At 45.2% G+C, this 20,979-nt stretch overlaps 1 protein-coding gene across 1 annotated transcript; it reads right to left on the reverse strand.

Annotated features, from left to right (window-relative positions):
* Positions 1-1,691: 1,691 nt before the first annotated feature.
* Positions 1,692-20,860, reverse strand: LOC115594794 (arginine--tRNA ligase, cytoplasmic-like). The gene is made up of 15 exons (XM_030439044.1): positions 20,689-20,860; positions 18,612-18,746; positions 18,158-18,346; positions 17,826-17,934; positions 17,539-17,639; positions 17,205-17,326; positions 16,967-17,087; positions 16,449-16,578; positions 16,231-16,335; positions 15,090-15,268; positions 14,841-14,950; positions 13,095-13,200; positions 7,043-7,215; positions 4,532-4,779; positions 1,692-1,982 (listed from the first exon to the last, which is right to left on the reverse strand). The coding sequence occupies exons 1-15, from the start codon at positions 20,731-20,733 to the stop codon at positions 1,873-1,875; spliced, it is 1,983 nt and encodes a 660-aa protein (XP_030294904.1). The 5' UTR covers positions 20,734-20,860; the 3' UTR covers positions 1,692-1,872.
* Between the last annotated feature and the right edge of the window lie 119 nt (positions 20,861-20,979).

A 20,979-nucleotide genomic window follows, 5' to 3' on the forward strand; every position in this document is an offset into this window, starting at 1 on the left:
ATCGAGGTGGCGTGGCGGGCTCTCTCCTCCCGGAGCGACTGTCAAAACACCTTCAACGCCGTCCTTCAAACAAAAAAAAATATAATAAAAAAAACAGAAAAGGCAGCGACTCTCTGAAAGCTTAATGAATCTTTCATGAAGCCGCTGCGGGAATTATTGCCTGAGAAGGTGTTGAGATGAGCCAGAGAGTCCCGGGACAAACCGGATGATGAGAGAAGAGTACTACAACGAGGAGGAGTGTAGATATTTCATACGTTTCAGCGACGGGTCACAGGCACACATCTGCCCCTCGGCTCGCCTTAACAACTCCTCCAACGGCAACTCAGCGACTCGCGATGATTCCAGGAGTCATTCAACTTTTATACCTATGGAGGAGCACGATGGTCTGCTGGGTAAAGGCAGCAGACTTCACAATTACAGGCATCCAGAGTGTGTGTGTGTGTGTGTGTGTGTGTGTGTGTGTGTGTGATGTATAATTAACTTCATCAAGTGGGCTTGTTTGCGTCTCTGCAGAACAAAGCCCACCCACTCCCTCCATCACTCGGTGGTGGAGGGAGAAGACTGTAATTGTCTTTATGTTGAAAGCAGCCGAACTTCCTATATGTCAGAGTGTGGAAGCGCCGGGAGGGGAAGCAATTAGAGGTGAAATGCACGCAGGACTGTTTCCTCTCGCGCTTTCAGCCGAATGTGTGGAAGTTCTACGTGATCAAAGCCTTTTACAAACTCCTCCCGATGGCTGAGACTAACAGACGGCAGCAGTGACGGCGGGTTTTTTTTGCGGGACGTGCTGCCCGAGACCGCCATTATTAGCTCAGCCGCTCCAACAACAAAAACAACCTCGCGGCTTCCTCGTTCACGTCAATGAAACCAATTTGTCGACACAGCAGGGGTGGGGGGTCCAGGAACACGGCAGAGGATTTGGACCTGCTTTGAAATGGATCCGGGGGAAAAACTCCCAGAATCCAGCGTGCATAAATCAATGGGTTTTTAAAAAAAGGAACATTCTGAGGATTAAGGAAGCTCCACAAGAGACTCCTTAAAATAACAAGTCCTGATTTAAGGACTCCAGAGTTTTTGATCACTAAAGTCCTAACACTCACTTGGAGAGCGTTTAAGCGGTTCTGGTGCGGGTCGCAGGGGCTACTGGAGCAAACTGAAACAGAATAAACATGTGGGAAGGCAAACTGTCCGTCTGGTCTACAGCAAGTATTATACTGTCATACTTAGAATGGAAGGTTTACATGTTTTCTTGTAGCGCTGATCGACGGGCTGTTCAGTGTCGGGTTGAAACAGCTCATACTTCTCCGGGTCACGCGGAGCAGAAAAGTTATTGTCGATGGACCAGTCGATGATTCTCTCTCAGTTCTGTCCTCCCAGGCGACCACACAACCTCACACTGAGTACGTTTATTTGGGTTGTGAGGTTTGAGCCCTTTGACATGAACATGAACAGCAACACGGAAAAATCATACGAGACGAAACACGGCAGCGAAAAGTGAATGTCGGGTCGTAGCCTGATAATATTAGTTCTCACCGAAACACATGAAGAGTTTCAGGCAATAACGAGATGAACAGTCGATGTTTATCAAGAACATGTTCTCGTTGTGAGATTAAAAGTTTGTTCGCAGTAAAAGCACAAAAACATCTCAAACATCAGATCCACAGCGTGACAATGACTGACAGCAGACTGGATCATAGTTTGGTTCTTTAATAAAAAAGAAACTTCACATAATTTTCAACTTTTCCCTCCATGGTTTCATTTAATAACTGTGGAAATGAATTCTTAAGAGTCCGGTGAGTTTTTGGCAGCGGCGTGAGTCCACAGACTCTCGTCAGCGGGACAAAGACTGAGGCGGCGTGGATCGCTGTGACATCACATCCTGTCCACGGGGTTGATGCCCAGGATGTCGAAGCATTTGGCCATGATGAGCGCCGTGGCGTCGCAGAGCAACATCCTCCACATGTTGACCTTCACCACCTCACCTGGAGAGACGAACACACGGGAGACACACTGTTCACAAACTTAACGATTACTCCTCAGATTCATCTCGTCAAATGTTTTTCTTTCCCCTCTTTACACGATCAAAGAGGATGAGAACGACTGAACACGCCGTCTGACAGAAAACAAAATGCAAGAAGAAAGCAAAGCAGCCTGGGAAGAATAAAATCCTGGGACACAGCGAGAGGTCGGGCGGATCGTGGAGGTGAAGCTCAGAACGACACAAACAACAACAGCAGGTCAGAGGTGGCGTTTAATGAGGCCGCCGTCTCACAGCGGCAGCCGACCATCACAGCATCAAATGAGACTCTGTGACCTGAACATCTGCATCCACGACCCGCCAGGCCGAGTCGCTACACGGAGCGGACGCCAATAAAAACTGAAGTGTGTAATGAGCAGCGGAGGTCGTTAAAGGGGCGTGAACATCGAGGGCGGCGATGAGTTCGTCATCTTCACAAACAAGCAGACGGATCTGATGAGGACGCAGATAAAAGACGAGCAGAGAGATTTACCTTCAACACGCCGTTACATTTTAGAACCCTGCGATCGTCTGACGGCTCTCTGATTTATTATTTCATCTTTTACTTTTATTTTCCACGTCTGGAAGAAGCTCCCGACAGGACGGTGACTCGGGCAGGACTGACGGGCACCGCGTGTTTTCTGCGGTTTTGGCTGAAGAGTAATTCACAAAAGATTTCACGGCTCTAAAACGAGCTGCTAAGTTTGAGAGGAGAGGAAAAATACAGCGGAACTGACTTTTTAAAACCATATTGTGAAGATGATTCAATCCCCCACTGATCTAATCAATCCAACAGCATGTCTTTTACAACACTTACGGACTCTGTATAAAATAAAAAAGGTGCAAAGGCGGGACGGGGAGTCATTTCTGTTCATTTGTGTTAGTATGATGTCACAGAGAGGTTGACCTTTGACCTTTGGATATAAAAACGTCTTCACCTCATCGATTTATCCTTTTAGACATTGGTGTAAAACTTTCATGCGAAGAGACAAGTCCTGCAGTTTACAGAACATAATCACCGGGAATTAATGAGTTGAGCAGATTTCACGGCCAATCGCTGGATAAGCAGGTAAAATTGGTACGATACGTAAAGATGTGTTTGGTATTTGATGAGCCGGAGATGTTTTTATCTTGTGCACAACCATCTGTGAACACATGTGAGCACGAGACAGAACTTTAGCTCAGAGAAAACAGCTGATCAAGACCTTCATTAAAGGGATAGTTCGGGTTTTTTGAAGTGTGGTCATATAAAGTACATATCTATAGTCAATCTGTTTCTGACCGTAATCACCGATCAGCGCAGCCTCAGTTTGGAGAAGTAAAGAGCCGCTCCAGCCCAGACGCTCAGCTTTGTACTGCAGTGAACGGGGTTCAGCAAAAAAGAGAAATTAACCACCTAAAACAAGGCTCACCTAAAAATATCTATAACAGTTCAAGTGTACGTTGTATAGGTAAAATTCACACCGCTTTACATCGCCGTCAGACCGCGCTTTCTTTTGGCACTACATTTTCTCAACCGCAGAACCTCCGTATCCCTACGCACTAGCGTTACTGGGCAACAGCTGATCTGCGAGCGGCTGAATACAGCGCGAGGCCCGGCTGCTGGACGAGAGGTTTACTTTCGATAAAAATGAAACTTAACTCTCCGTATCCTTCCGCATTAGCGCTCATGCGTAGGGATACGGGGGTTCTGCGGTTGAGAAAATGTAGTGCCAAAAGAAAGCGCGGCCTGACGGCGATGTAAAGCGCTGTGAATTTTACCTGTACAACGTACACTTGACCTGATGTAGATATTTTTAGGTGAGCCTTGTTTTAGGTGGTTAGTTTTGCTTTTTTGCTGAACCCCGTTCACTGCAGTACAAAGCTGAGCGTCTGGGCTGGAGCAGCTCTCTACTTCTCCAAACTGAGGCTGCGCTGAGCGGTGATTACGGTAGGAAACAGATCGACTATAGATATGTACTTTATATGACCCCACTTCAAAAAAGCCAAACTATCCCTTTAAGTACGAACGTGCAGCTAAACGTATGTGGACTGAAGACGCTGCTCTCAAACCCGATCAGGACTCATCACCTGTTACCAATCAGTCATTTATCAATTAAAACTCAACTGAAACTGAGTGAAGTTCAAGTATTGTGACTCTGAATCTGCCTCATGATCATCTCTCTCACACACAGAGAACCAACAAAGCCCAACCATATAAAATAATAACCTCCAGCTGCCACAGCGCTAACTGAGAATTAGCATAATTAAACAGCTCTAAGCCTGAAGTGTTAGCACTTCAGCACGCCGCGGGGATGAAATGCTAACAGGAACAAGTGGCGGGTTAACAGACGGCTTTCAGTGAAAACTCTCTCAGAGTGAAACTTCCTGTTAATCTTCTGACTCCTAATGAGAGCAGAACGGGGAAGAACTTCAGCTCTCATCTTTTATTCTTCCCATTTTTGACCTCGATATGTGGGAGGTCTGATTTTAAGTAACTGCGGACGTGATCTCCCCCTCCCCCGCCCAGCGTACCCGTCTGTCGGTCCTTCTCGATGCAGTAGCAGCTGTCGTAGAACTCGGTGAAGGTGGTGGCGAGCTCGTACAGGTAGTCGCAGAGCGTGTGGAGCAGCAGGTCGTCCAGGACCTTCTGCAGGATCTCCGGGAACCGCAGGATGCACTTCCCCAGCTTCCACTCCTTGTCGTGGTCCAGGAGGACCTCCGTGGTCTCTGCCGCTTTCTTCAGCGTGGCCTCGTCGATGTTCGCCAGGCGAGCGATGGACCTACAGGAAGTCGGGGACACCGTTATTAAAAAGTTAAACAAATAAGATAAAAGCTGAAAACAGGTGATGGACTTCTTCCCCACCGCCGTCCAAAAACTGCAAGTTCACTTTACTTCCCCGACTCATCAGCGAGCTGCTGTGAGAGCAGAAAGATGTGACCAGCTCATTCTGAGATCTGTCAGTATTTACCAACAGCACAGAAAAAAGAGTGACACGGCTGCTTTCATGTCACCTTCTTTGAGACAGCACAGAGTTCCCAGATCAACAGAAACTCGTTTGTGTTGAAGAACCGAGGTCGATCCGCCGAAGATCAAAATACAGTTTCATGTCTGAGAGAAAGCAGCTCAGTGAACAACACGTTAATCAAAAGCCAGAGACGCTAAACGCCGCGGTCGACACGACGTGAGGAACTCGTTTACATGCGTCGCTTCTCAGATACGACGATTTGCTGCTTTTTCATCTGTTTGAATTGAACTGAACTGTTGGACAAACAAAACAAGTCGTCTGGCGGGAAACTCGGAGCGTCAGTCTGATTCACACCGCAGCTCAGCTGAGCGTGAACATGCAGCATTGGTCTAAAAAGGAAGGAATCAAAACTCAAGTTTCCAAAAGACAGATGAAGGATCGATAAACATTTACTCGGGTTTAAATGAAACTGTTCCTTTGGGAGTCGATCGCTGCTTTTAAACTCGACTGGCGAAACAACTTTCGGAGCATTTTCTCTGTAATTAGAGCCAAATTACACGAACAGCTCACATAGTTATTTTTGAAATTTCCCTAAATGTTTAATTGGGATAAAGATCATCAGATTATTGATGAATGAAATCATTACTCGCCGCCTCTGAGCTACAAGATGCTCTTCTTCATGTTTTCTATTAAGACGCTCCGAGCTGAACATCGCCGCCCCCCCGAGGTCCGTCTGAGTTTCTCGTCTTCTCTGACACTTGGACACCCACAGCGGCGGCGTTGGGGTGAAGTTGCTCTATTGACTGAACGCTGGAACATCAGATGCTCTCAGGCGAGGCTGTTAAACCCCCTCCTCCCTCCCTCTCTTCCTCCCCCCGCTGAAAAAAGAGAGGATCAATCTTTGCTGGGCGCTCTGCCACCTCGAGTCCGACACCTCCAGGGAAGCCGGACAGGAAGGAGATCAACGCGGCGCTCTGCAGCCAGGAGACGGTCACTCGATACGAGGGGGGGGATCAGGGGTGAGGAGAGATTGGGTCCCGCTGACTGGCAATACCCTGAAGACTAATCCCACAGGGGCCAGCGATGAGGATCTGATACTGGTAATGAAAGTATACTGGTGCTGGTGAGAGGAAGAGGAAGGACGGACGTGTCCCAGGAACTCAATTTAACTTTGAAGGTACTTTCAGACCCAAACAGACGGAGCGAGCCGGCGATTCTGTTCCTGCTCAGCGTCTTTGTTCCGTCGTTAACTCCGTCGACTCCTGGACGGTCGTTTCTTCTTCTGCGTTTGTGAACATATCGATCACAGTTTGGAAAGTTAAATTTAAAAAATCTGAAGGTTGTTTTCCAGCGCTGAAGCTGCACTTTACAAAAACCTGCAGCATTCATTTGGTTGCAACGAAGCAAAAACTAGGAGATTTTTTCTTCGTTCAGGTAAAAGAAATATTTGCCGTTATTAATTTGTTTACTCTCCAACAAATCGTCCTTCAGGTGTTTTGGTTGCTCGGTTCAATTTTCAACCCAATCCAGTGAAAAACAAGTGATTGGTGAGGCTCCGAATTCACAAACTAATTGTTAGAAAAAGTTTGATTTTCGGCTCCAAAGGCCAAACTTCAAAAATGTAATCAAGTTTAATAAAATTACACGAGACTAATAACAACATTACAGGTAGAATGGAATATTTAGCATGTTCCTGGGCATCATCAGGGAGTGACACGCTGAACGCTTCCTTGAATTTCAGCAGTCGTTTGAAAAGAATATTGGATATCCAATATATTCAATACGCTTGTTCTGTTCCCTTTTTTCATCTCCTGGCAATGTGACAAAGACAAACATCCATCTTTGGCGGGTTCATCCACGTTCAAACAACCCACACGAGCTAAAATCTGGTGTGAAAGTGTTATTTGTCACAGAGCAGCTCTCCCGACGTTCACACATCAACCTACATCCAGCTGATGGATCACCACGGTTTCATGTTTCTTTTAGCTTTAAGAGGTCAAATCAAAACTGAACCTCAGCTGACGGAACATGCGGCAACAGGAATCAGGAATCGAGTGCAACACGGTGAACCGCTCACCTGATGCGGGTGAAGGCGTAGAGGAGGTACGCCGCCGTGTTGCCCCGGTCATCCAACATCTTGTCGAAGGAGAAGACGTAGTCGTTGATGCGGTTGTGGGAGAGGTCGGCGTATTTGATGCAGCCGAAAGCGACCGACCTCTGGGCTTTGGTGAGCTCCTCCGGGGTCAGGACCTGCAGGGAGACAGTTCCAGTCTCGGTTAATAAAGCAGATATTTTAAAGACCGGTACGGAGCGGACTATCTGTCCGATCAACATCGCTCATCGTCTGCAGGCATCAAATATTCTGATAACTCTGTAGCTTCTATCAGCTTGTAATTACTACAGGCAGGACTTCACCTTACGCTTCTAACAGTGAAACCAGTGAGTTGAATTTAATCCGAATAATGAATCTAATTCGCTAACCTCCGGCGAAGATTTAATTGACTTATTAAGTCGCAGCCTTCCCTCGAATCTCTGCGTGACGTGACTGATACCACAGGGAGGGAGCGGAGAGAGGACGACATCACCGAGCAACACTTTATCATATCATTCCATTGGAAAACAAAAATACATTCAGTCGAGCAGAACATAACAGAGTGAGGAAATGACTTGACAAAAAAATATAATGACAAAATATATGACAGGAAATAAAAAGGGACGGGCCATGAGATGATATAAATGAATCGGAATAAACAGGACGAGAATAGAGTGAATAGTTGAGGACGCGACATGACGGAGAGCGGAAGAGTGACAACGTGTGATCTGATGCAAATTAACACACATCACTGATATAAAATGAAATAAAGTGATACATTTATGTTAAACGTTTGCTGAATTTACAAGAAGGCCCTGATAATTAAGAATTTGTCAAAGATGGCATTTCACACATTTCATAAAGTTTCTCCAAACTCAACAACTCACAAAATTGAGTGTTTTTCAAAGGGAGTCTGGGGACTTTCTCCACAGGAGACAAAGAAGTAGCCTATATTATTTATTTTTCTACTGCATTTGTAAAATTGAACAGAAATCAAATGTTGTCTTGTTTCATAACGTTAATGTAAATGGTGAAGTCAGATCAAACAGCCGCTAAATGTTGACCGGTAACACAGACGCAGACAGGATGGCACAGATCAGCTGCAACAATCTGACACCTCTTACAAAGAAACAAACAACTTCATGTTTTTGCATTTAATGCAGAATTTATCAGACGGCTTAAATAATTTAGAGTTTGTCATTGACAGTGTTTCAAAGTTTATGAATTTCTCCAAACTCAATAACTCACAAAATTGAGCGATTTCTTGAGGGAGTCTGGAGACGTCATGTATAACATTTGCAGAATTAACAAGTAGGCCCAAATAGATTAATACACTAAGACTGTGTTTAGGAGAGTTTCTCCAAATTCAACAACTCACCAAATTCAGCTTTTTTTTAAGGGAGTCTGGGGACTTTCTTCCACATGTGACACAGAAGTTGTCTACACAAGTTTGTGTTTCTGTTAAATTCGACACCTTCACATCAAAAAAAACGCCTTCTTTCACAAACTGAGTGTGAAATCAGTCGACACAGTGAAACAGCTGCTAATGTTGGCAGGTAAGACGCTCTTTGAGCACAGAAGCAGACAGGCTGGTGGAGCGATGCCAATACAAACTGACACTTCTTTACAAGTAAAGCAACAACTTAATGTTTTGAAGTTTGGCCAAATTTACAAGTAGGCACCGGTGGTTTAGAATTGGCAAAAGGCAGTTCACAAAGTTTGTTCAGTTTCTCCTCGCGCGACAACTTTTATAAAATCATGCGTTTTGTTAAGGGAGTCTGGTGACACCATTCAATGGCTGAAACAGTGTGTTCACAGACATCTGCTGCTAACATCGGCAGGTTAATGGAGCCTAAACATGTAAATTACATTACAGTGAACCAAATGGAAGTCAGACGGTGTGTTATTGATTCCGCCTGTTTCCTCATCTGCTTCTTTAATGCACCGTTTCAGGATGAGCGCCTCTTTAAGAAGATATTTTGAGTAAATTCTCGTCTCCTTGTCAGTTCCTGACGCGTGTTTAGAGACAAGTCGTTTGTCGTTTTGCTAATTGTTACAGGTCCAGTTAAACCCCCGACGACGAGCCACAGCCGGGCAGGAGAGATCTGAACAGACAACGAGTGCAGGACCTCAGAGGTCAGAGAACAATCTGACAAAACAGGAAAGGGAATCGCAGAACAAGACAGGAAGGAGATAGAAGGTAAAAAACAAAAAGAAAGAAGGGGAGTGAATAATAGAAGACAGAAGAACAGAGGCGAGTATAAAACGACACAACTGGAGAAGAGAAAATCTGAAGAGCAGCAGCAGCAGCGTTCAGTTCATGGAGGCCGGGGTCGGGGTTTGTTTTAATGAGGCAGGGTTAGCAGATGGTAGACGTGGGCACCGACCCAGACTGAGAGCAGCGTGCCAGGCCAGAAGGGCCTGCAGGGAGACTCTGCTGGCACCCGTTTCCCACAACCTTCCCAGCATTAAAATCGGCGCAGTTCAACTGGAAGTCAGCGACTGTTTACACGACACCAAGTGCTCCAGATAATACTTAACCAGGTCAGGTTCTGTTGTTTTTGATCCCCCTGCAAGTTTAATTTCCGATACAAACCCCTCAACATCAGAAGCAGCAGACACACACGCTCGCGTTAACGGAGGAGTGTGTGAGGGGAGAGCGGCTAACGATCGCCTCGGCTCCACAGACGTTTTCTGGGTGAATCCGGAGACGAGATGGAACAACGAGGTCAGGAGGTGAACAATAAGACCTCACATTTCTAAACAACCAGCACACACACACACTTCTTTTAACAAGGTCTGGTCGAGCTGCAAAGGAGCCGGTGATGATGAACTCTGGAGTAGCGGGAGCATCGCAGCAGCAGAGTTTGTGTGATTTGTGAGTCAGAGAGCGGCTGACACAACACAACGCAACACAACAACACTCCAAATCAAAACTGTCCTGGATGAGAAAAAAAGCTACACAAGTGGTTGTAAAATCTCTGAATCTTAGCAAAAGTTTGTGATGGATGATTTGTGACTGAAGGTGGCACGAAAACAAAGAACATCAGACTCAGAGGGAATTCATCTGAAACGCCTCAACAACAAAACGCCCAGTTCAGAGTGTTCAGGGACTTTCTTGAAAATCAGTGACGTAAAACAACACGTGCATTAACATTTTAACATGTCATTGTCATTTTTTCTAACGCTAATGTTAGCATTTAGCTCAAAGGACCACCACGTTCGTTGAAGTCTTTTTTCATACTCGTCTCTGGAGCTTAAAGGGATATTCCGGTGTAAATTGAATCCATGGTCTAACACACCGTGAAACTGTGTTAGACTCCCTCTCGAGAGATCAAGTTAGCAGACCGCTAATTTACGGAGTTTTACGACAACAATACACTGCAGTAAATGGATCCAAATATAAACCGCCACCAAAAAGCCACAAATAATGCTCAGAACAGCACCAAACTTCAGCAACAGTACAAATAGGGTCTCAGCACATAGTCCGGGGCATCTAACCTCCGCTAGCTTAGCTGGATTTCTATTGTGAAGCTAAAAACAGACTTCAACTCTCCTCCATCAGCTTCCGGGTCGGGGAAGTCCCGACGCGACGATTACCGAGTGCGGTTAGAAATGCTCAATTCCGTTCTTTTCCCTGTCTGCTCTCCATAATAACTGTTATAAACTGGCAGGTAAGACACATATGAACTTTGATTGCTTTTCCATGGAGTCATAATCAGACATTTTCATCCATGAGCCGCGGAACTCTACTGCACTCGGTAATCGACTCGTCGGGACTTCCCGTCAACAGGAAGCTGCTGCAGAAGAGTGGTAAATTTAGTCAGCTTTTCAGTAGAAATCCAGCTAAGCTAGCGGAGGTTAGATGCCCCGGACTATGTGCTGAGACCCTATTTGTACTGTTGCTGAAGTTTGGTGCTGTTCTGAGCATTATTTGTGGCTTTTTGGTGGCGGTTTATATTTGGATCCATTTACTGCAGTGTATTGTTGTCGTGCGATCGTTTCTGAGGTTGATAAAACTCCGTAAATTAGCGGTCTGCTAACTCGATCTCTCGAGAGGGAGTCTAACACAGTTTCACGGTGTGTTGACCATGGATTAAGCTTACACCGGAATATCCCTTTAACTGGAGTCCAGAAACACCAGACTGACGTGACGGACTGTGTTTAAATTTTGGTACAAACGTAACTGGAGTTACATCCAAGTAACTTATTTCTCTTCATGTCATTAGTGAATAACAAACTGCTGTCGCACCATCAGTGTTCAGGTCCTGGTCCTCGTCATCTTGTCACACTTTTACTTTTTCTTTTGATGTGATCAGCAGAAAAATGTGACAGCGACTGACGTATTTCCAGCAATCAAGACAAAAATGTTCGGCGGCGGCGGCTGCAGACGGGAGGAGGTTCGAGCGCACAGACGACGCAGGAAGAAACGAGGTAGATGATGAAAAGATGGAGGGAAGCGGAGGAAGAGAAGAATCGGGCCGCACACAGTCGGGCCTTCTGAAACATGTTCTGGTGGCGTCGTTTCATATTTCCAGTCCTGGTCGTGTCTGAATGTGATCACAAAGATCTGCGGTTTGGCTCGAGCCAGAAGCATTAATGGCGACTGTACAGAGAGAGACGGTCATTACTGTAAAATAAACCTCGTCATTCGGGGCGAAGGGAACGCCGGGCGCAAAGAGGAAATAATGAGCTGCTCACTGGACCGTCTGCCCTCGTACTAAACGGCTGCTTATCAAAAGATCTGACTGGGAATATTGATACAGAATGATTCAAATACGAGCTACAATAATGTGAAATATTCTGCTGGACACACGACTCCAGCTGACTGTGACGAAGGAACATTCAGTCATTATTCTGAGGACGGCGCAGAGACACGGAGCAGCGGTACAGTTGAATATTCACCACAGCTGAAGTCTACGGCGGTGATGCAGCCGCGTTTGTCCCCTTTTTTTATTTGATAAGTTCATTTTCCCACCGGTTTAAATCTCCTCAGCGTCGATGTGCTGCTCTGTTCACATCTCATCTCAAAATAAAACGTAACTTAATCTTTATTCTCCTGAAAAAACTGTGAAGAACTTGTTTGTTTTCTTCCTTCCTCTTCGTGAGCAGGAACACGAAGGTCAGAACCACATTTAAATTCAAGTGTTATACTGACTGATGTGACTGTTTTCAGCTTATCGACAAACGAAGAAATCACTGATCTGAACGATGGAAGTTTCCTAATGAGCCCAACACCTGGTCTACCTGTACACAGGTGTTTCTGTAAACAGTAAAAAAGAATAAAATATGTGTCCGTGTCGCATTTTTTTTGTGTCGAAATTCATAGAAAAAAGCTTCGTTTTAAGAATCAGCTGCCTTATTTTCCTAATATTTATCCGGATGTTTAAACTCAACAAGTCAACGAGTCGAGAAGTAAGAAACAAACAAATATACGGAAATATATATAAGAGCTCTTTGTAGATGTAAATCACGTTTTTTGATAACCAAATCGTATTTCAAATGTGCAGCACTTCCTGTCGTGCTAGAATCAGTTAACCAGCGTTGATAAATCACATGTCCTGCTTTTGTTATTGAAGATCCAAGTAAAGAACGACGGCAACCAGCGAGGGCAGAACGACCCACTGCCAGAGGTTTTCATCGGGACTGTTTCTTCATCACGAAGTTGTTCCAGTGGAAAGATTAATTAGTAATTAATTTCTTTGAGCATCACAGAGGAAAGTGTCTGGTCTGTTGTGCTGGGCGGAGACAGAAATCTCAAACATCAGGACAAATAAAACAAAAACTCTCTGCGTGAAAAGAGAAGATGAATGTCCCGTAAAAAAAAAAAACTTCTCTGTCTGTACTCGAGTTTCTTTGAACCCACTTAACTGTGTCCTCATTCACCTTGTGTCTAGTTTATGAGACAGTGAATGTGTCCTGCAGCACAGACACAGAGACTTGTTTATGATATAAAGGTGGAGGTCAGATGGTCTCTCTCCGCCTTCACTTCCTCCGTCTGCGTCCTGCGTTTCTTAAGACAGGACGTCTTTCTCACCTTGTCTCTCTCCTTCTCCTTCAGTTTGTCCATCGCCCTCTTCAGTCCCTCCTCCAGCAGGTCCATCAGCCTCACCGTGTCTCCTGACCGAGTCTTAAACTTCTTCCTGAGAAACAAAAGTTCAGAGAGAGGAGAGAGGAGGAGGAGGAGTCAGTCGCCTCTACATCCCAGAACAGAACTTCCCCGGCAGGTTCTGAGGCCGGACGTTCTGTCGACAGTAATTATCATGACAACAAACGATTAGATTACTTCCTCTTGCCGACGCCTCGGGGCGATACATTTTGTACAATCAAGCAAATCAGATGAGCATTACAAGCAGAACACGAGCCAAAGACTTAATAACCGGCTCCGCTCCTCTCTTGTTTACTTGCGGCTATAAACAGCCCCCTCCTGTGGCTGCGTCCGGCCCTTATTGTCTGGATGAGCCATTATGAAAACAGCATGATAAATTTCTAATGGACTTTGGAGTCGCGCAGACATCGGCGGGCCAATTTACGCCCCCTCAGGTTACCGCGGGGCGTTTAGCAGCACTTGGTTATGGCCTCCGTGAGGCGTAACGTCAACCTCCCGCCTGGCTCGACTCTTCTTCTCTGGACGACTGACCGGGACAAACAGCCGCCTGACGGACAGAGTTCACATCACCGAGTCTGTCCTCCAATCAGACACACTGTAATCACTGCTTACTACACAACACACAGTGCACAGTGTCACAGGGACGACTGCAAAACTGGGACTGTCAAGGGAAGAAGACGACAAAGGCGAAGGAGAGGAGGAACAAGAGGAGGAGAAGAAAAGATGAGGACTAAAGAGGAGAAGAAGGAAAAGATTAAGAAGAAGGAGGAGGATGAGAAGAAAAGATGAAGATGAAGGGGACGAAGGAGGAGCTGGAGAAGGAAAGATGAAGACTTAAGAGGAGCAGGAAAAGATTAAGATGTTGAAGGAGGAGGAGAAGAAAAAAAGATGAGGAAGGAGAAGAAGGAAAAGATGAAGAAGACGAAGGAGGAGGAAGAGAAGACGGAAAAGATGAAGACAAAGGAGGAGGAGCAGGAGGAGGAGGAGGAAAAGATGAAGACGAAGAGGATGAAGAAGGAAAAGATTAAGACGTTGAAGGAGGAGGAGAAAAAGGAAAAGATGAAGACGTAGACAACGAAGGAGGAGCTGGAGAAGAAAAGACGAAGACTAAAGAGGAGAAGAAGGAAAAGATTAAGATGTTGAAGGAGGAGGAAGAGAAGACGGAAAAGATGAAGACAAAGAAGGAGGAGAAGAAGATAAAGATGAAAAAGTAGAGGAAGAAAAAGGAAAAGATGAGGATGAAGAAGAAGAAGAAGAACGTTGTGTGTTTGTCCTGCAGAACTTTTGTGTGTCTGTTGTGTTTGTGGAGCAGCGTTTTATTTGTTAATACAGTCGAGTAGTAAAGTTGTGTTTTTATGTGTGATAATAAAAGTTGAATCAGCGGTGCTAAAGATACAGCGAAGGACATCCAGATGATTACAGTCTCTCATTGTTCAGACGAGCTGCTCGGCTCTGTTGCTGCTCTGACGTCGGTGATTTAGATCCTTCTTAAACTGTTATTAGTCTGAATACGGAGGCAACACTCAGACTTTAACGGCCTCAGCACAAACAAGCAAATCTAAATCTTTAGTGGTAAAAAGACAGGAGACAATTAGCTTAGCTTAGCATAAAGACAGGGGGGACAGTTGGCCGTGGCTCCATCAGAATCCTGACATGACTCAGATCTGAACTCACTTGTCTTCTCCCAGCACCACCCCGAAGCCTGCGTGCTCCACCCGGGTCACCTGAGGGTTGTACCATCCGATCATCTGACCCGCCGCATACAACAACTGGAAGTGCATGGCCTACAAGAGAACACACACACACACACACACATCTCAGTGACATATCACATAAATGTCATGTTATTCTTCTCAGGTGAACAGAAGACGTCCTGTAGGTCGGTGGAGCCTGGAACTTCATTACACTCCTCTCTCCACCCACCTGTCCGCTGTCAGTGACGTAGATGATGATGTCAGCCTTCTCGTCAAAGAGTCGGTTGTGCAGCGCCGCGAGGTCCGACGTGTCGTAGGTGTAGCCGCCGTCCGACTTGACGACGGTGAGAGGCACCGAATGACCCGGGACGAAGACGATCTTACGACCCTCGTCCAGCTGCACGAACCCTGAGGAGGGAGGAAGAAAATGGTGTTAAGAGAGAGAAATAATACGGGTATGATTGGAGGAGAAAGAGGAGATGATGAGTTAAGTGGAGAATGAAGAAAGTGTAAAAAAAAAAAGAAAGAATTGAGGGTAAAGAGGAAGAAATTACACCAAAAAAACAGAGAGGACTGGAAGAGATTTATGGGACGATATTGCCCCCTGGTGGTCAGATTGGGAAACACCTGATTACAATTAAAACGAATGAGTTGAAGTCCAAAAATGCTTCAACAAAACCTGCAACAACCCGATTACGATTTTATGTTAAAGTGGGTGAAAAATGAATCCTAATCCGACAACAGGTTCTTCTTTTTTCTGTTCAGAGCCTCGCTGCCTCCTCGTTCCTCCATCCTGTCTGTGTACGATGTCGATGCACCACTGAAGGATGTCTCAACTCCCAAAATGTCTTTTGTGTTGTTGTTTCAGTCAGTCAGAAAGGAACAGTTCACCCAAAAATGTCTGAATGCTGTTGCTGTTTTTGCTGTGAAGCTCCAGAAATGTTTTGTGGACTAAGAACCTGAACGCATCCTTCAAGATGATGAAACACATGATCAAACTTTTACATGTGCAGCGCCTCGTAAGGCACGGTTGCAACCTCACATCATGTCACACTGGGAATTAGACTACAAGTAATTCTACAGTACAAATTGCCACGAACACCTTTCAGATGATAAAATACAGCGGCAGGCTCGAACTAAACCCTGAACAGATGTTGCAGCTGCGCCAGGCGTCATATTTAATCGCTGCTCTGACGGACACAGACGTCTCATTCTGTTTAATATCCGTCGCTCCTCCTTTTCTCCTCGTGCGTCTCGTCCTCGCCTCCTCTGCTCGCATCTCATTTTAAGGGGCCAAGTCCAGAGGAGAGGAGGAAGCAAGGGAGGGAGGGAATTAGATAAGAAGAGGGAAGTCCCTGCAACACACTGACCTTTATCCTCGAACTCCTTCACCACCTTCGTCATCATGTCCTGGTAGTACGACTCTCCTCTCTCGATGATCGTGATGTCCAGACAGTCGTAAATCTTCTGAAACTCTGAATCACAAACAGTCGCCATCTGAGCGTCAGTGTCAGGAGAAGGTTTTTATTCACACCGTCAGCAGCTTTGTGTGTTTCAGCGAGGATCACTCCTTCACAAACACTCGTACCTTGGCGGGAAACATCACAGATGAGGTTCCAGCCTTTGATGAAGTCGGGCTCTTTGCTCTGCAGCCTGACGACGCACTGATACGCCCGCTTCTTGAAGTCCTCCTCCTCGTCGAAGCGCTTCTTCGACTCCTGGTGGAGGGCAGAGGGTGACGCAGACGAGAAAGAAATGAGGGAACGGAAGACAAAATAACGGAGGAGATGAAGGAAGTAAATGAGGTGAGGAGAGAAATGAGGGAAGACGAACGCAGAGAGAACGGATAACAGTCTGCGTTTATACGTGCAGGGTCGACTTCACCGAACACGAGGCTACACAGAATATTCTTACATCAACCGACGTTAAATCTCATTAAATCTACTTTTAAAACTGACATGAAACACATCTAGTGAACCATTTCTCCCCCTCTGAACTCTGGCAACATATTGGAGTTAAATGTGTTTGTAAGTCTCCACAAATACTGCAGCTGACTAAACCCGATTATTTGAGCTCACACAAGCAGATGGCGTTAGAATAACTGACTTTGTAGAAGGCCTGCAGGTCGCTGATGGGCGGGGACACGGTCAGGTAGTTTGGGAATTTATCCTGCAGGTGAGCGATCAGCATCCCGAACTGAGTCCCCCAGTCTCCAACGTGGTTCAGCCTGGAAACAGAGTCACAAACAACAAAAGAGACTCGTTTCATTTTCTATATGAGTAACTGTTTACTTCTGTATGCGAGTCCAACATCAGCAGGTCCAGTGAACGGTGACTGAACTGACCTGAGGACGTCGTAACCCAGAAACTCAAAGAGTCGACACATGCTCTCCCCGATGATGGTGGAGCGCAGGTGGCCCACGTGCATCTCTTTGGCGATGTTGGGGGAGGAGAAGTCCACCACCACCTGATCAGAACCGACAGACGGAGACACAACTGAAGGTGAGGAAACGATAAGAGCTGGAGGAGCTGGAGGAGCTGGAGGAGCGAGTCTTCCTGCTTCAACCGTGATGTGGTGATGGAGCCACACACAGAGACAGTTTCTCTCACTTCTCATGTTATACAGCTGTTCTATATATCTGGATCTGCCTTCAGGCTACATGTGGGAGTGTGACTGACCTTCTTCTTGGAGGCCAGAGGCGGGGGCTTCACTCCGTTGACCAGCAGGTTGCTCAACAGTTTGGAGACAAACTGCCTCTTCAGGTGGATGTTGATGAACCCTGAAGACACGAAGACATGAGAGAATGAATCACAGACAGACGACAGAGAGAGTCAGTGAGGACGGCTTACACTATTAGTTTATGTAGTAAACCTGGAAGTTCAACTGTTGGGAAAGAAAATGCGCTGTCTTTGAATAATTATACATTTGGCGCAGTGAGGAAACGTCTCCGTGTGTGTTTTTGTACCTGGTCCTGCGATTTCAGTTTTCTGGACGAGCTCGTTGTCTGGAAGGTTCTGGATGATCTTCTCTGCGATTTCCCTCGGGTTGATTTTCATCCCCTTCGCCTTCAGCATCTGCAGCACCACAAAGTCACGAACATGAATGTTAGAAATGTCTGATGACAGGTCTGTTTATTACTCAGAGGAAAGGACTCATTTTGAAAAGGTCTGTAAAGAAAACAAAGGTTTGGAATTGAACAAAATTCAAGACTTTCAGACATCAGGCTCCCCAGATTCAGTGAAACGCTCATTTAAAGAGTCATTTCCTCTGATCCTCGCACAGCCGCGGCGCTCTCACCTGAGCCATGGCCATGGCGCTGTTGCACTGGTAGTCTCCGAACTTGGCCTGCTGGTTGGGCGCGACCACCAGCGGGGGGTTGTCCAGCTCGGGGCACGCGGCCCGGATGGCCTCGCCGAAAACCTCCTGGAGCCGCTGGTTGATGTTCAACATGGCGTGACTGCAGTTAGTCTTCTCCTCCTGCAGGCCCTGAGGACAGACGGCACAGCGGCTTCATCAACACAACGATGAAGAGGAGGAAGAAGGAAACACAGGGAGGCTTTGATGAAGAGCCACGGAAATAAACTAGTGTTTATATGAAAAGTGCTAGAAAAGATTGAGTCTAAATGCCAGAATACTGTAAATTAAGTTGCTCATTCATCCAAAAAAATCCATAAATACTAAAATGATCTACCACATAAAACTACAACACCAGCATTTATACAAGAAACCAGTTAGCAGATTGCTATCTGACCCTCTTCAGGATGTTCAGGCGATACTTCAGCTTGTTGTTTTCCTCCCGCAGCTCCTCCAGACGTGCAGATGCGTTCAGGTTCTGTGGGTTCTTCAAACTCTCCACCTCAGCAGAGAGAGTCTGGATCTCCCGCTCCTGGAAAAACAAAATGTAAAACAAAACATTTAACGAATCTCTTAAATGTTTGATCCGGAGTTACTTTCACTTTGTGTCGAGTTCAGAGTCAGAATGAAACCAAAAGATGCCTCGCTGCTGGAACCTGATGCAACAAAGATTCAGATTACAAACACCGAACTCTCATATTACATTACAACACTTCTTCAGATTGTGCTGGGTGAAATGTTTTAAATGTATTTTACCCATTCATTTATTGGTATCTTTTGTTTTTGTCTTATGTTTCGCTCTGATTACAACCAAATGATTCACTTAATCATCAACAGAAAACTAATCAACAACTATTTTTATAATAAATCAAGTGTCAAACATCTCCTGGTTCTCGAGTTTCACATGCGAAGAGTTGCTACTTTTCTTTGTCATGCATTATGAATAATTTAATATATTTCAGTTTTTGACTGCCGGTCCAACAAAACAAGCAATCTGAATCTGATCTGTCATAGATAAAGAAATCTGTTCTTTATTACTGCAGAACTTGACTGAGAATTATGACGTTTTTAAGTTCTATATTCTTCAATATCAAAAGTAATTCAGTTATAGTCGTCCGTACATCCATGAGTACATTGCAAACAGGAACTGCTGATAGTTAATCCGGCCGACGTTTAATGTTTGACGATGTTTGACGTGCTAACTGTCCTACATGTGAACAAATATACCAAAAGACAAAAACAGACTTCAGCTGCAAACATCACACCTCGTTAAAAACCTCAAAGATTAAATTATTGAGACGTAGCTCCAAAAAGAAGCTCAATTTTGTGTCAGGTGGACCCACATTGTTTCTTATCAGAGACTCAATAAGGTAAATTGCTGTTTTTACAGCCGCTGTAATCGTATCGTGCCGTTATCTGAAACCAAAAACACAATAAAATGTATTCTTCCGTTTGTTCAGGAAACGCTTTGAGCAACAATCACTGCTAATGTAGCACTCTGACCCAGTAAGGGAGGAAATCTGATCATAAATGAGACTCAGAGATAATTATTGCTTCACAGTTCAGTTCAGTCAGAATGAAACCAAAAGCGGCCTTCTCAGCAGAAAATGATGCAACAAACATTCAGATTGCAAACTGATCACAAGGCTCTAAACTGTAACTCTGCCTTTTAAATATATTAAATCAAATTATGAATTGTTTACTATGACAGAATAACCACACAGGATCTCCTTCAGGACCACTAGAGGGCCCCAACAACAGTTTAACACACAGACAACTGGAACATCATGTTAATGACAGCTTACTGTACCTGTAATATGAACCTTTCATTTTTATTTAACTGATTCGTGAGGCTTGTTCTGTGTCATGTGTGACTGTCTGTGTGACTCAACGTTAGAGCAAACTCTTCTCTATGTAGACCTATTTACTCGCACAAAACCTCATTTAAATATCTGCGTATTTAATTCCTCTAAGAGTTTATTTGTCATTTTATTTATTATTACATTGATTGTCAAGACAGTCGCTCATCTAAACATTCTTCTTGTAAATTCGGCATCAAAATACGATATCAAGTTACAACACGACGCTTTGTATCAAGTAAACACACTTGACAGCCGCAGTCGTTCACCGCTGATGTGGCGTCAGAAAGTAGTCAACGACATGACAAATGACAGAAGACAGCAAGTGTTAAAGTTACATTTTTTAGGAAAACGAGTGAGGTTTGGTACAAGATTTAATAGCCGAATATGACACTGATGAAAACTTTCTCGACAGACATTTTGTCTTTAGAACAGTCATGTTGGTATTTCTACTAACAAGCACAAACATCTCAAATTGGAAGTTTGTTTAACGGGGTTTGGCGCTGCGCCTGCTTCAGAACACCGGTTTGTAGCTCATCCGTCTGACACCGGTACACACACACATTTAGCCTGTTAGCTAACATTAGCTACATCCCCCACACCCCGGCCGCTCACCTGCTGCTGCAGGCGGGCTGTGCACTCGGCTACTGGGTCTCCCATCTCTGTGAAACACCGGAGAGAAACTCTTCTGTCGGCTGGATGTGGAAACTCGTGGCTGATGAAACAAACTGAGGCAGGAGGAAGAAGTCCACAACTTTCAAGTGCACTTCCGGTACTCGGAACGACTTCTTCTTCGCGTGGTTAAAAGGCGGAGCGCAAAACGTCGCGTCAGGTGTTTACCGCCACCTGCTGTGTGTCTGTAGAACGGCTTTAAAGCGTGTTTACTTCATTACTGTACTGAAATAC

This window comes from Sparus aurata, chromosome 13, assembly GCF_900880675.1.
Source record: "Sparus aurata chromosome 13, fSpaAur1.1, whole genome shotgun sequence".
Classification (NCBI taxonomy): Eukaryota; Metazoa; Chordata; class Actinopteri; order Spariformes; family Sparidae; genus Sparus; species Sparus aurata.

Excerpts from the sequence above, each read along its gene's own strand:
- LOC115594794 (XM_030439044.1), bottom strand. The coding sequence starts at position 20,733 with ATGGGAGACCCAGTAGCCGAGTGCACAGCCCGCCTGCAGCAGCAG. Across the intron at positions 16,579-16,966 it reads ACCTGCAGGCCTTCTACAAA|GAGTCGAAGAAGCGCTTCGA; the intron begins GTCAGTTATTCT and ends GCCCTCCACCAG. Across the intron at positions 13,201-14,840 it reads GTGGTGCTGGGAGAAGACAA|GAAGAAGTTTAAGACTCGGT; the intron begins GTGAGTTCAGAT and ends TTTGTTTCTCAG.